General features: G+C 39.6%; 1 protein-coding gene across 1 annotated transcript in view; it reads right to left on the bottom strand.

The window, feature by feature from the left end:
- Positions 1–4,742: 4,742 nt before the first annotated feature.
- SPOPL (speckle type BTB/POZ protein like) overlaps positions 4,743–15,136 on the bottom strand; it is a 29,881-nt gene continuing 19,487 nt past the window's right edge. Inside the window, exons 5-11 of the mRNA XM_033164143.1 lie at positions 14,368–14,495; positions 9,836–10,013; positions 9,695–9,750; positions 8,723–8,845; positions 7,873–8,015; positions 7,724–7,777; positions 4,743–6,472 (exon numbers count right to left, since the gene is read on the bottom strand). Coding sequence (XP_033020034.1) covers positions 6,328–6,472; positions 7,724–7,777; positions 7,873–8,015; positions 8,723–8,845; positions 9,695–9,750; positions 9,836–10,013; positions 14,368–14,495 — 827 coding nt within the window. The 3' untranslated portion in view covers positions 4,743–6,327. The remainder of the gene's footprint in view (positions 6,473–7,723; positions 7,778–7,872; positions 8,016–8,722; positions 8,846–9,694; positions 9,751–9,835; positions 10,014–14,367; positions 14,496–15,136) is intronic.

Here is a 15,136-nt window from a genome sequence, read left to right as displayed (position 1 = left end):
CAACCCATCCTGCTTTGGAAAGGGAGCAGTTTTATTTTTCAAGCCATTATTTCACAACACTCCTTTCCCTCTTCAGTCCTTTGCCAACACTTTGGGTGAAGCCATCTACCCCAGGATGACCGTCGCTGAAATGTTTTGTGCTAAAATGCTGACTGGAATTCAAATTGCTAACCATCTGCTTCAAACCAATAGTTTGAAATGCAGATAGTTCTGTTATGAATATCTGCCTCTTAAACTATTGGTTCGGAGCAGATGCTTTTAATAATGAAGCAATTAAACAGCCAAGGCATCTCGTAAGTTGGAAGTCAGCAATCAAAGTACTTGTGTGGTTAAAATACCTAGAGATCCTGCAGAGTATGATATAAACACTACTTATAAATCATCACTCAACATTTTGCATTTTTGTGAAACAAAAACAAGAAAAAGGAAAATCTTGGTGATACAAGGACTTATATCCAGAGTTGCACAGAACAGAATTCCAGTAACTCTTGCAAATACCTTGTTCCCCTTCCCCAAAAGAAAAATCTGCTTCAATGGGTTGGTGGGTCTGGCATATATCACTTCCCTGTCTGCCTGAGGGGGCACCCAGTTCATGGGAGCTTCTGCTGGATTCAAAACATTTCTGCTAACAGAAAGAATCCTTCTATTTGTAGGTTAACAGGTCTGGCTTAAACTCATTGTCAACAAGTGTAAAATTGATCAAAGTTAACAAATGTAATTTCAGCCAAAATCCTGCCAAAGTATTTTAAAAGAGGCCAGGAAAAGAAGGCAAAATATGATTTGCAAGGGAGAGCATTCTGTAGCTCAGGTGCCACAACAGAGAAAGCCCTGCTCTAGGTAGATAATTTTACAGATCAAAAATAGGGATTTGAAATCAGGCCCAAACTGGCAACCTATGCTGGTGGCTTGAGAACATATTAATATATTCTCACCAGCTCATTTCATTGCATAGATGGACAGCAACATTTTGTACCACCTACTTTCCAAGTCATCTTCAATGGGATGTGCTTTGGAGCTTATTACAGTGGTCTGATCTGGATGTCACGGATGACAAATAGCTGTTTTTATTGTCCAACATTTGCAAACTGGCAAATTAGTTAGTAAAAAGTATTCCAGACAGACCAGAGATATTGTTGTGGCACATGCCACAACTCTCCCCTCCCCAACTGTAACCCAATACCCCCCACCACCCAAAAAATGGGATCTGAAATCAACCTTCTATTGGCTATGGAAGGCTTCTTCAAGTGAAAATTCAGTAGGAAGCGGTCAGTGCCCTAGCTCTCAGTGCAGATGTGCCCACAGATGCCACTCCAAACTTATGAATATGATTCTTTATGACACTTCCTACAATGTAGCAGCCTATGTGCATCTCTATAATCAATATAATGTGTGTGTGTGTGTGAAGTTGTGAACCTGTGTATACAAAGTGATCTGTTTTCTATTCATTTCTGAATAAAAAAAATGTCAAGATGGTGAACAATGTTGTGATCATCGTTGAAGTTGCTATATGTCAAGGGAAACGTAGCAAAGTCAGCGTCTCAAAGACAACAAGGTACACAGAAGATTTCTGTATAAGTAACAACTTTATTGTAACTTGATGTCCTGAAATGCAAAAATATTTTCAGCAACAAGGTACAAAAAGTATTTCACTGTTAACATCAGGCGGATATAAAAGGCTGGATGGTTTGATGCAAGTGTTTAACATGATAGGTAATGTGAATAACTCCCAGCTAAGACCCAGGTTTAAAGTCCTTCCAATGTTTAGATTCTAAAACAGAACTAAAGAGAAACCTTCATTTTGACATATCAAAATCCAGGATTAACTAGATTACAGAGTATGATTAACGCAAACCACAGCAAACACTGACAAAAATAATGAGTGTCCATTTCAGGGGAAGTCCATTTGCTGCAAGCAGGAAGCAAGCAATTCAATGCACTTGTGTTGTAAAACAAACCAGTACCTAACAGTTTGCAGGAAGTGTTAAGAAAATCCAATCAACCCAGCCAATAAGAATTAAAACTTGGGACAAACATCAATTGGTTTAAGAAATCATGTTATAGCCTAAAAACAAAGCATCTCCCACTGTTTAACCTAGCAATTTCTATAGGAACTTTACTAGCACAATTACTTAGACTTGACCTTGAAGGAACAGCCTCTTCATAAGAGGACAAACACAGATACTGCACTCTGTGTTACTCTTAGAAGGGAGATGTCATCAAAAACTCATTGAAATTCCATATTTAATGAAACCATGCCAACAAAAAACACACACACAACCCCAACACAAATCATCTTAAGCCTTTCTTCTATCAATAACCTCATTTTAGAAACAGGTAGGTAGCCGTGTTGGTCTGCCATAGTCAAAACAACATAAAAAATTCCTTCCAGTAGCACCTTAGAGACCAACTAAGTTTGTTCTTGGTATGAGCTTTCGTGTGCATGCACACTTCTTCAGATACACTGAAACAGAAGTCACCAGACCCTTATATATAGTGAGAGAGTGGGGAGGGGTATTACTCAGAAGGGTGGTGGGAATGGGTGATTGGCTGATAGGTGTGGAAAACCTGTTGACGACTGTTAATGACTGCAATTGGTCTTACAGGAAAAGGCAAGGGGTGAGATGGCTAAAGATGCTTTGTCATGTATAATGAGATAAGAATCCAAGTTTACTGAGCACAGAGAAAATATATGTCTGAAAAATATTTTGCATCTGTGGCTTCTGAAGATAGACAAACCGTTGTAGATATACCCACTCTATTCTGCATTCATGTATTCCTCATACATCAGTACTCCTCTATACCTTTTCCAAGAATTTTCAAGAACAAATTCATCCCATTATATTTCAAAAAGGCACTATGCATTCATACTTCAGCATGCAGTAAATGGACTGTTGAAATCTGGATGGGTTTCTGAAGTTTCCTTCTCTGAAGTATATTGTCACATACTTCAGTTAAGTGAAACCTCTGCCACTTTTAACAGCAAACAGAGTCCTATTTTTCTGAAAAACAAGTCTTTGTTAAAATCTCACACACTATTACACAACACATGCAGGGTCCTCCCTTCGGGGGGGGGGGGGGTTGATGGTGATGGCTGGTGGGTATTGAAGGGACAGAGTTGGCAAGCCAAACATGGCACTTGGGTAACTGTGCTGAAAATCCCAATGTCAAGTATTCAGCCATAAAACGCATGTGCAAACAGACCTTTTCTCCTGCAGCACTAGGGGGAGGATCAAGAGACTATCAGTGGGCAGAACCAAATCAACAGGGCCCTCCAATTTCTACCAATTTTCCGCTGCTCCCTTGGCCCCATGCATCCCCCCAAAGCTGTTCTAGGGGGTCAGGTGACCCTACAGGACAGCTGGGAGATGGAATGCTGGGGCTGAAGGAAGAAGGAAGTGAAAATCACCTTTCTCACCTTTTCCCACTGAGAACCTCTAATGGACTTTAGATCTCTTCTCTGGAAAGAGGTCTAGTTCCAATCAGGATATATGGAAAAAGAGGAAATGTAATCAGACTGCAGTGAGACAGAGAAAATTGTTCTTGCCAGCACTATTGGAAGAGTGAAAACACTGCACTAAGGGGGGGGATGTGGATTTGTTTAACCCTTTTTGTGTGTTTTTAATAGCAAATGCATGGAAGAATATACACATAGCTCCTGCTTTCAAAACACAATGCATTTCCAGGAAATCGTTTGTTAGGCAAGCGTTCACATAACAAGCTGATGCTTTCCAATGTTTCCTATGGGAACATTTCTAATCCATGATTTGTCTGATCTCCCTGCCTGGTTTCTACCTGAAATGGCTGCTGCAGACCAGCAAGCCACGAACAAGTAAGAAAGTGGGTAAACTCTGGCTGTTCAGATATCTGAATCAGCCATTTGTGTAGTGAGGTTTGGGTATAATTCTTTGTGTACAGATAACTGAAATTCCAGATAAAGAGTGTTCGATAGTGGGACCTGCGTGTATATCAGTTATCATGATTGGCTGCTAAATGTACCTTGTGACATACATTTTGTTAATTTGACAAGTGGACTTTTCATAGAGATGCAGAAATTCTTACAGCACAGTGTTTTAATTATTATTATTTTTGGTACAAAGTGTGCTATTATGCTTTTAAAAAACTTGTAAACAAAATGCTTAAGAACTTCCATCTGATTGCTCTATCTAGCAGTTTTTGAATAAGCTGAAATGGACAATTACAGTATTAAACAGTGAAGTCACTCTGTATTTTATAGCTGCAACTTTCACACTGCGAGGCTGTTCATTATTATGATAATCTCTTACAATGCAGCAGAAGTTTCTCTGCAACAGAGGGACACAGCTTACCTGATAAAACACCTACAAGACCTTCGTTTGGATTAGGAGAAACTGCCAATAAATGTTATAAGCTATGATGCATCTCTGTATCAGTTTGGTTCACTGAATAATATTGAGGCCCACTGAAACCACCAGGAATGCAATTAAAATGGCCTTTAACTGTGCCTGAAGGATGATAATTCAAATACTGCATTCAAGTCACCCTAAAGAGATTAGCCAGAAAGTGGGTATGTTTCACATTTTAGCACTGTGCTGGCTTGGGAGCACTCTGCTTGCCTCCAACTGTTCTTTAATAAATGTTTACTCAAATTAATAAACATGCTCGAGAACTTTAAACATGTCAATGCTCCTCAATAAAAACAGAAAGGAGGCACGTTTTGAGAAGGTAAACAAACCTTAATGGAATAAGCATGTGAATCAAACGGGTCAATTAAAATATTTAGTTAAAAATTCAGAGCAATTCCCTTTTCCTATGGTTAAATATAACTTTTACCACACAACAGATCTAGCACATCACCAGGTTTAAAGTAAAATTCATTGTCAATCAGTCAAGAAGCATTTACAAATGTGCACTGCTGCAGACAAATCCTCCCAACTGTAAACAAAGCTAGCAAAAACACTGGAAGTGGTGGCATTAAAGCGAAGGTTTGTATAGAAAAACTGGCCCTTTACAAGCAGTTTACAGGTTGTTATATCCTTTTCACATTATGCAGAATTTCAATACCATCCACAATGCTAGTACAATAGCAAATGCTAAAAACAGCAAGTCAGTGCTTATAAATACTGACATTTCAGACTCCTATTTTTCCTGTTAAGTGTGTGTCTGTGCAACTTCCACTAGTGTGAACAGGCTTGTGCATACACACACTAAAGGAACATAGCTAAGCCTACCCAAAGTGTGAAAATAGAATGGATTCTAACATGAACACTTGAGATAGTCACTTTGAATCAACATCTCTAAAGTCATGCTTTCCTTGTTTGCAGTAACAAAACTAAATCCCATGTGGCTGTGGGCATCTTAATGTATTTCAAAAGTTAGGCCACAATTGCTGTACCATATTTATCAAAACCAAAATATATATGTACCACACAACATACAAAAGTTACACATTAAAAGTGCATACTGAGAATCCATAATTTGGCCCATTTCTGAAATTTACATTTGGTCATTCTTAAGCATCCTTGACCTTCCATGTATCCTATGTGAGAAATAACCACTTCTTCCCCAGCATATATCACTTGTTCTCTCTCCATACTAGCTTTCGCTCTGGTTCAGTACAATGTAAATGTAAAATAGCAATGAATCGTAAAGGAACACAGGCCAAAAAGGGTTACTGTGTGTTTCTTTTAACATCTGACGGAGACACTCACAGAGTAAGCATTTAGAAATTCTAGCAAAATACATTTCTGGGCCAAGACATTGCATATTTCTCTCACTCACCTGAACCAATGAAAAATAAATTATATTCAGAGTAGTATATTGCCACAGCATGCCTGACAGCACCCTCTGAAGGTAGACAGATGCACCCTAAATACAGTACTTTGACTGGAGTGCTTGCTGCCCCTTGATTCAAGCGCTTTTAATAAGAGGCTAGTTGAAACCTTCCAGTTACCACAAGACCAAATTATACTCTTCATTTTGGGTTTTGGGTTGTTGTTGTTTTTTTAAAAAAAGGAAGATCCCTTTCAAGAACGGTCTTCATTTATCAGCATTACTGCATTATGGAGCTAGTGCAATCCTACATAGCCGAGTCAAAAAGACGAGGCACAATTTAAAAACAAAGAAAAAAGAAAACCACAAATGAACTAGAGTAACTGACGTTAAGGCCTTTCAGTGAACTGGAGAGTTATCAGTCTAAATTAAAGCTGATTATTAAACCATATATTATTATCCACTCTTAAAAGCTTTCTGTTCTGTGGACAGGGGGTAGCAAATTCTGGCAGATGGTCTGTGGAAACCCCTCTGGACAGGGATGAGGAGTCTTTTATTCTCTATAGTTCATGGAAGATTTCATGACTGTTTTAGTCGTTTGCGTGGAATGCCAAACTGTGGACACTGTGCAGATGCTAACGCTCGAAAGGCCTCAGCTACTAAGTGGGGGTGGGAGTGGATCATTGACTTCCAGCCGGCCGTTTCCATGATGTCTGTGGCTTGGCTGTCAATAAAAAAATTACAAGAATCAGGTTCAGGAGACAATGCAATCCTATGTATGTCCACTTTGAAGTTACTACAGTAAGTTCAATGGGACATGCTCCCAGGTAAATCAGCTTGCTGGTATATCTAAGCCATGGATTAGAAGAGTGCCTGCGATCCTATGCATACTTTTATGGAATCAAGCCCCATTAACTCAATGAGAGTTACTTCTGAGTAAACATGCATAGCATTGTACTATTAAGGATAGTTTTTTCAGCTGTTTTAGAAATTGTGCACTTGGCTGCAAAGGACAATCTAGCTTTTGGAGAATCTGCAGCAAACTTGTTTTTCAATTCTAAGCCAATTTTTTATTATTTGTACCCCACCCATCCCATTGGGTCGCCCCAGCCACCCTGCTGGCAAAGCATAATTTAAAAACTTGCAGTCAGTCCAACATTGGCTTCTCTGTATCACATGATTAAGTTTGACCATGACTACAAAAGCTGTCTTTCAGATCTTTGAGTCCTGGATCAACATGGGAAGCTTGTTTAAGGTTTCAGCAAAGGCCCTATACTGTCCCAGATGGACATTACAAGAATATCTTCTGTGACTTAAGACGCTGCACTTGTGGTATGAGAACAGTGGAAGATATTCTTTGTCAATTTCAGTGCCCTATGTACAAGGAAAGAATTGCTGGCCCGGATTCAACTAACTCAAGTGTGCTAGCAGAAGCCAGGGGAACGGCTCCCATTATTGAAACATGGTTCCCCCCTCCCCCGAATTTGCTCTAGGGAATGAGGAAAAACCCCAGAAGAGCACATTTGGGGCGGGGGGAGGAGAAGAGAGACTGCTCCATCTGGCAAACAGAAATGCTTGCACTGATGGAACAATCAGAAGAGTGTGACATGAATTCCACCCATAGTCTCAGTTTCAACTCTGCTTAAGTCTACAGAAAATGGAGAAACAGGAAAAAAATTGGTAACAGAAGGTGGCTTCATTTCTTTTGGAAGAGGAAGTTGGGAACAAATCTATATGGATACTGGTATTTTAATTATTTGTATTTGGTATACGTTGTTTATTCTGCTCTGATAGAATTTAAGATCAAAACAACAAAAACTGATTGGGTTGTATTGAACCAAGTTTTACTCAGAGTATAGCCAATTAATGAGCCTTAGTCACATCTATTAGCTTTGATAGGTCTACTCCGATTACAGGACTTGCGCCAAATACCACACACTGTTTACAGACAGCTTGAAGCATAGCCAGTACGTACTTGCCGTTCCAGTTTTTTGCATCTTTACAACCAAGTTGCCTAAGAACACTGCACCTGTGGCATGAGAGAATAACCAGATATTAATTTTTCAGGAGATTTCACTTCACGGGATGCAAATTATTTTTAAAGGAAGGAAGTCAATTACATACCTGTTAATAAACTCTATTGCTTGTGCTTTCAACTGCTCTGCACTGTGCAAATCTGCGAGGATGAGGATGTCTGCAACATTTTCTACTGAGAGGTTACTACACAGAGCTTCTTCACACATGATCTTTAGCCGTTCCAGTGCATACTAAAGGAAGAGGGGGAAAGCCTGTTGTTGTTCACATTTGTTCTTTCCTACCTTAATCTAAAAAGCAGACATTTCTAATAGGTATATACTTTCTAGTAACTGTGAATTGCCAACTGTGTTAATGGAAGGAAATACACAGACTCCCTTCAAACACACATTCAGTGGTTGTGTGAGGTGGAATGGGACTGTGCCGGCTGGTTATGTTACCGGGTGGCTGTATCTCTGGCAGAAGAGGACCTATGTATACAGTATATACAGCTTAAATACAATTTGCCAACTATTAGCTATAAAAACCTGCTGCTGTCATCTCAAGCTTTAAACAAATGTTAAGGGTTCGCATCTGAAGCTCACCCTCTGTATCCATGACACTGTGATAATGTCTGGACACAGCATAACCGGCAATAGGCCTGAATTAGTCCTCTATCACTTGTCTTTGCATAGTTACTCTTTGTAAACAAATCCATTCAATTCGCACAACAGCACAGGAAGGCAGCTGTTCCTCAAGTTCTCTCTAAAGACACCCAGAACACCTGAGAGGAAGCATTTAGCTAAACTACATAGGATCTTATGTCTTCTAATACATTTCTACTGCTAATAATCCAGTTCCTTAGTGTGCTTTTCTTAACTATATAAAAATCTCCCAAAACAAACACATTTTGAGTTTCATTCAAATGACCTATAAAGCCCTTGTACAGGCAATTACTTACTTTGTCTGCTGCCGCCAACAAGCTGTCAGCCATTTTGTCAAGGTTTGGAGCTTTCCCGGTATAAACGAACCTCATCATCTCTTTAAAAACGTCAGGGTCTACATCATTTATTTCTACACGATTCTGTTATGTGAAACAAGAAAAAACTTGTCATGGTTCCGGCTTAAAATATTACAATCCATCTACACTGTGTAATTCCTAATAGCTTACTATTTCATATCCAAAGTGTACTGATGTAATGGGACAAGAGATATTTAGCTCCTGCTGCAGATGCTTAGAATCCTTGCATCAAAATAAAGGTGGGCACATTCAAATCCTATTCAAAAGTTAAAAATGGGAGACCCTAACTCTTAACATCTTGGTTCCATGGGTCTCCATATACATTTCAGGCAGGTTTCTAGAGCATGCTGAACCATAAGACTGCACTTGCTGAGATTAATGGTCTAGCTCTTCTAATCTTAAGGGCCAGGTATGTTAATTCTATGTCTAATTCTAATGACTCCCTCCATTTCCATTTCTGAGGGAAAGTTCAAATTTGAATGCAATGCCAGTTTTATTTGAATGCTTCTCAATATTAAATCCTTGCAACTATATCCTTTGCCCCTCAATTTATTTGGTAACAATGACCGTTTCAGGAGCAGCTAGGCCATATTGTGCCATGCGTTAGTCTTGTTGAAAATGCAGCCCGCCCCCTGCCCCCAGGAGAGCATGAAGGCAAAATGGCCCATCTAATGTGGCACTATTACCCATAGTTTTTCTGCACTATATATAATTGCCATTTTAAACAATGTCCAATTAAAATCTTGATCACCTTTTAAGTTAATTGTAAGGTTTTTTTTTTTATCAGTTAACCTAACCCAGTTACCCAGCTATTGCATTCTTGATCTACACCAAAAGCTTACAGTTTTCTGTAAAAAAAAACCACCCCTCCTTTAAGTGACTACTAGTCAGATGATGAAAACATTCACTCACCTTTTTGCTTTCCTCCATTTCATGTTCAAACATTGCATTAAAAACAGGTGAACGAGCTGTAGCAAGAGACAAAAGCATTAGTACCATGCTAAGGTTGAAATAATTTTATCAAACAAATTATAATACAGAAGGAGGAGGTACCTGCAAGAACAGATTTATGAGCTTTGAACTCTTGTCCACCTACATAAAAGCTACAATCTGTAAATCTTGTTGTTTCCCAGAGATTTCCTAGATCTTCTGCTAGTCGGCATTCAGGTACCTTTAGTGTGTTTGTACTGGACTGTCCTGAAATATTCACTGAGTCTTGGACCACGCTCACCTAGCGAAAAACAGTAATTTTATGTGATCATAATGTTACAGCTCCTATGGTTAACCTAGATTTAAGAATACAAACAAATAGATAGTTCTTCAATCCTCAAGCAGTGACAATTCATTTTAGTTCAGATATTCTGATATCCCAATATAAGCTGGAAGGAAGAAATGAAGCACAGAAGCAGCTATCCCTACAAGCTCACACTCAACTGGCACAGTTCTTTATACAACCAGCACAGAAGAAATAAAAAATCAGGGGTGGACATTTCTTTGAAATCCACCACCAACAAAATCAGCAACACACAGTACTACTGGTCCAACTTGCACCCTGAGTAGTTGCTACCCTGAACGTGAGATTCAAGAATACAGCAGACTTGAAAAGAGTTTGCATTGTTAGTATCTTTAGAAACTAAGCAGAAGAATATTAATTTTGTAGCACTCAGGAATGCTTTTATAGGTCAGAAAAGGTTCTGCTAGCTAACATTTTATAGTATCATTTAGAGATAAAGCAAGTTTTTTATAAACAAAGAAACAAACAATAAAACAACACAGAATGCAGGTGGCCCAACCAAGGTCAGAAGGAACTGTCACTGATGTAGAAAATGGCCTCTCCTGGCGGAAGTCCACATTGGAGAAGAACTGCAAAAGGGTCAGGGTTAAATCCCTGGAAATTCCAATTTATTTGCTTTTATTTTTAACATTTCTTTTAAAAAAAAATCAGGTAGAAGAGAATGTGAAACACATGCCCAATAAATAGCCTGATCTGGAATAACACTGCCTCATATGGATAGTATCCAACCTTCTTGTTCTGGGAACAAAATAATGGCATCACAAGGTGAAACTATTGCATCACATGTTGTGTTCCTATGATAACTCTTGACCAGCAAGCAAGATCAGCCTTAGCAAATTCATGGACAGGTAGTGTTCAAAGCCAATATGCAAAGCTAATGCTTCAAGACTTGCTTTGCTCTACAAAGCAGTAACTGAGCACTCCCTGAAAGAAGTTGTGAAAACAAAGGGCAAGGTTTGATTCCCCCCAAGTCAAACCACTGCAATGCAAAATATTTCATCTTTTACAGAAACCCCTGACCTCTTAGTCAATATTCACTTATAAAACTACTTTGATCTACCGCAAAAACTATTTGAACCAGAAATATTTTAGGGTGTAAGGATCCTTTTCAGACCTAGACATGTGTTACATCCACTTACCAACTGAATAATTGTATTCATAACAAATTCATCACATAGCTAATTTAGCCTGTCTATCTAAACAAAATAAGATGCAGTATATTTGCACTATTTAGTCTCAGGGGCCACATTTCAATTATTCTTCCTACACAGCATAATGACACATAATTAAGTTGTAATCTTGCCAAGAATTTTTTTGTACACATTTCTTGTAAATACACAGATCAAAGCAAACTTATTAGCAGTTAGAGCATCCATCATCCTCCTAAGCCACTAATCAGTCCAGGGCAGCAGTGATAACCTGCCAATGTATATTTAACATTCAGTGCACTGGGATCATAACCTTCCATTTTTAAGTATCATAAGCAGTTTTACTGGATTTTACTAAGACTGTTTAGGTTTCTGGCATAATTTATAGCTATTTACATATATTCATCCCTGAGGCTAAAGATCTATTCCACCAGAGAATCTACAGCCACTGGATTTTTCAATTAATCTAAGTAAAATGCACTTGCTTAAACACTCATGTGTAGTAGGGGTTGCCAATATTTTGTAATGTTGTGTTAACAGGCTTAGGTCTGAAGGGTACCATAATAAATTTGCTTCTAAATATCTAATGCTATCAAGGGATAGTTGCTGTAGAAACCTTATCAATATATGGAAAGTTATAATCGCTTTTAAGAATGCCTAGTCCTGTTGTGTTGGATGTGTTTCAATCAGGAGGGCTCAAGGATGTGGACAAGATGCTTAGATCATTCAGGGTGACCACTTGTACTCTGGAGCCTTGTCCCTCTTGACTGACAACAAAACTAGCAGGGAGGAGACAGCTGTTTGGGGCAGGGACTTGATTAATGCCTCCCTGTGAGGTCGTCCCTCAAAAATCTCTCCCTGAATTCAGAAAATCTAAGTAACTACCAGCAGTTGCTAGTCTCCCCTTCTTGGGCAAGGTTCTTGAGCAGGTAATCACAGACTAAATCCAGGCGCTCTTGGAGGAAACTGATTTTCCAGATCCATTTTAATCAGGGTTTAGGCCCGGTTTTGGCACAGAAACTGCTTTGGTCGCCCTGCATGATGACCTCTGTCGGAAGAAAGAAAGGGGAAATGTGTCTCTGTTATTTCTCCTCAACCTGTCAGCGGCTTTTGATACCATCAACCATGGTATCCTTTTGGAGCAACTGTCTGAATCAGAGGTTGGTGACATTGCTTTCTGGTAGTTCCCGTCCTCCTTGGATGGACATTTCCAGAGGGGGATGCTTGGAGAGTGCTCTTCAGCCCTGTGGAACCTTCAGTGGGGTTCTTCAGTGTTCAATTTTATCCCCTATGTATGCTATTTAATATCTACATGAAATCACTGAGTGGGGTTATCCAGAGGTTTGGAGTACATTGTAATAATATGCTGATGACACACAGCTCTACTTCTCCTTTACCTCTGCAGGTGAAACAGTGAATGTGATGGACCACTGTCTTACCTTAGTCATGGACTGGATGGGAGCCAACAAACTGAAACTCAATCCAGATAAGACTGAGGCACTATTAGTGAGCAGTTCCTTAGACCAGAAACCTGGGAGGTTGCCTGCCCTTGATGGGGTTACACTCCCTCTGAAGGAGCAGGAATGTAGTTTGGGGGTACTTCTGGATCCTTTACTGTCGCTTGAGGCTCAGGTGGCCTCAGTGGCCCAGAGTGCCTTCCATCAGCTTCAGCTGGTAGCCCAGCTGTGCCCCTATCTGGACAGGGATAGCCTAACTACTGTTGAAATAAATAAAAAAAATTAAAAAATTGTCCAGTAGCACCTTAGAGACCAAGTAAGTTTGTTCTGGGTATAAGCTTTCGTGTGCATGCATACTTCTTTAGATACAGAACAAACTTACTTGGTCTCTAAGGTGCTACTGGACAATTTTTTTTTTATTTAACTGTGTCAGGCCAACATGGCTACCTACCTGAATCTAACTACTCTTGTCTATGCTCTGGTAACCTCTAGGTTAGACATAGGGCTGCCACTGAGGCTGCCACTGAAGATGGTTCAGAAACTTCAGCTGGTGCAGAATTCGGCAGCCAGGTTCCTCACCAGGGCAAGATGGTTTGAGCCTATTACACTAAACCTGGCTCAACTGCAGAGGCTGCCATTTACCTTTTGGGCCTAATTCAAAGTGCTGGTTTTGACCTATAAAGCCTTAAATGGCTTAGGACCGGAATACCTCAAGGACCCCCTCTTTCCATATGAACCAACCTGTATCCTAAGATCAACATCTGAGGCCATTCTTCATATGCCTTCTCAATGGGAGGTCCGAAGGGCAGCAACATGAGAGCGGACCTTTTCTACAGTGACTCCCTGTTTGAGGAATGCTTTCCTCAGGGAGCTTTGGCTGGCACCTTCCTTATACACCTTTAGGCACAAGGTGAAAATGTTGCTCTTCAACCACATCTTTGGCTGATCAACACCCTATACCATTTTACATGTGTTTGTGGGGGGTTATTGGTTTGTTTTTGTTTTTATTATGTATTTTGTGTTCTCATTTTATATTTCTATGTTGCGAACTTCCTTGCAATCTTTGGATAAAGAGTGGCATACTACTACTACTACTACTACTACCACTACTACTACTACTACTACTACTAATAATAATAATAATGTAATTATGTCCAGATGACTGAGATTTTACTAACACTTGTATGTCTAATTCAGTCCTACATTTGGCAGTCAGGGGCATAAAAATCCAGTTCTTCAGTTGTCACAGGCCAATTTAAATACAGACATAATATTAATTTAAATCATAGGTAGAGGGAGTTCACTTCCTCTCAAAGACAAACCAACTGTGGCTTCTCTGTAGCTCCACAATGACCATCATAGAGTACCAACCTAGGAAACTGATCCCACAACCCTGCCTTATGTGTTACGCCTTCTTCCACCCCAACAAGACTACTGCAGTTTTTATCCCAGGTTCATTCTACGGCTTTCGTTTCACTACATGCCAAGCAGGAATGCTCCCAATGGCTGACATTATTTTTAGAAAAATCTTGCATCAAATACCTTTTTAAAAAACACCATTATGCTAAAATATTTTATCAGGGCATTCTGCAACACAGAGTGATAAAGATAACATTTGAAAATATTCTTCATTCATAGCCATGGAAACCAATATTCTATTTTAAAAAGCACTGATTGATTACCTACCTCACAAAATAACGTAAGCTTATCATCTGGTAAAAGACCATTAGCTTCATCAAGTAAGAAGTCTCTTCGAATGAATTTTTTAAAACCCCAATCTTTGCCTTGAACAAATCGATATGCTCTTTGGCTTTCTAAATAAAATAGAATAAGTACGTTCAATTAAAACAGTTTTAATATACAAACACAAATAAGTGAAATCCAAGAGCCAAATCAAGCCTAATAAGATAACAATTATACTAAAGACTAATGCAAAATATGAGCTGTATCCAGATTAACACCTTCATTAAGAGAAAGACTTGTTTTGTTTACACCTGGGCATGGAAGCAGTGGTCCTCCAGGTGTTAAGGGACTACAACTTCCATCATCCCTGGCCATGCCAGCTGGGGCTGATGGGAATTGGAACACACCACCAGCTGGAGAGCCAAAGGTTCCCCACCACTATGTTTGGAGATGGAATTAGTTCCAGTACAGGTTTCCCCGACATCCCCAGGTAGCATACCCCATGCCATTCTGTAGGGTCCTCCAGCCCTCCAGTGCAGTTTCCAGGGGCAGCAGTGGGAAGGAAGAATCAGTACAAATCACCTCCATCAAGTGCAAGTGGAATGTCACTCCATCAAGTGGAATGGCACATCTGGATTCAACCCTATATTTTAAAATTAAGCTTGGTGGGATGGGGGAGGTTTGCATATCATGTTTACATTCAGAACCCAAAGCACTGTAGAAATAACTTCGGAAAGTCAAAAGAGGTTTGAGACACAGCACAAGGACTTCA

This window comes from Lacerta agilis, chromosome 1 (assembly GCF_009819535.1).
Source record: "Lacerta agilis isolate rLacAgi1 chromosome 1, rLacAgi1.pri, whole genome shotgun sequence".
In the NCBI taxonomy this organism is placed as follows: Eukaryota; Metazoa; Chordata; class Lepidosauria; order Squamata; family Lacertidae; genus Lacerta; species Lacerta agilis.
The sequence above is the reverse complement of the archived record's forward strand: the minus strand, read 5'-3'. Positions and strand labels throughout refer to the sequence as shown.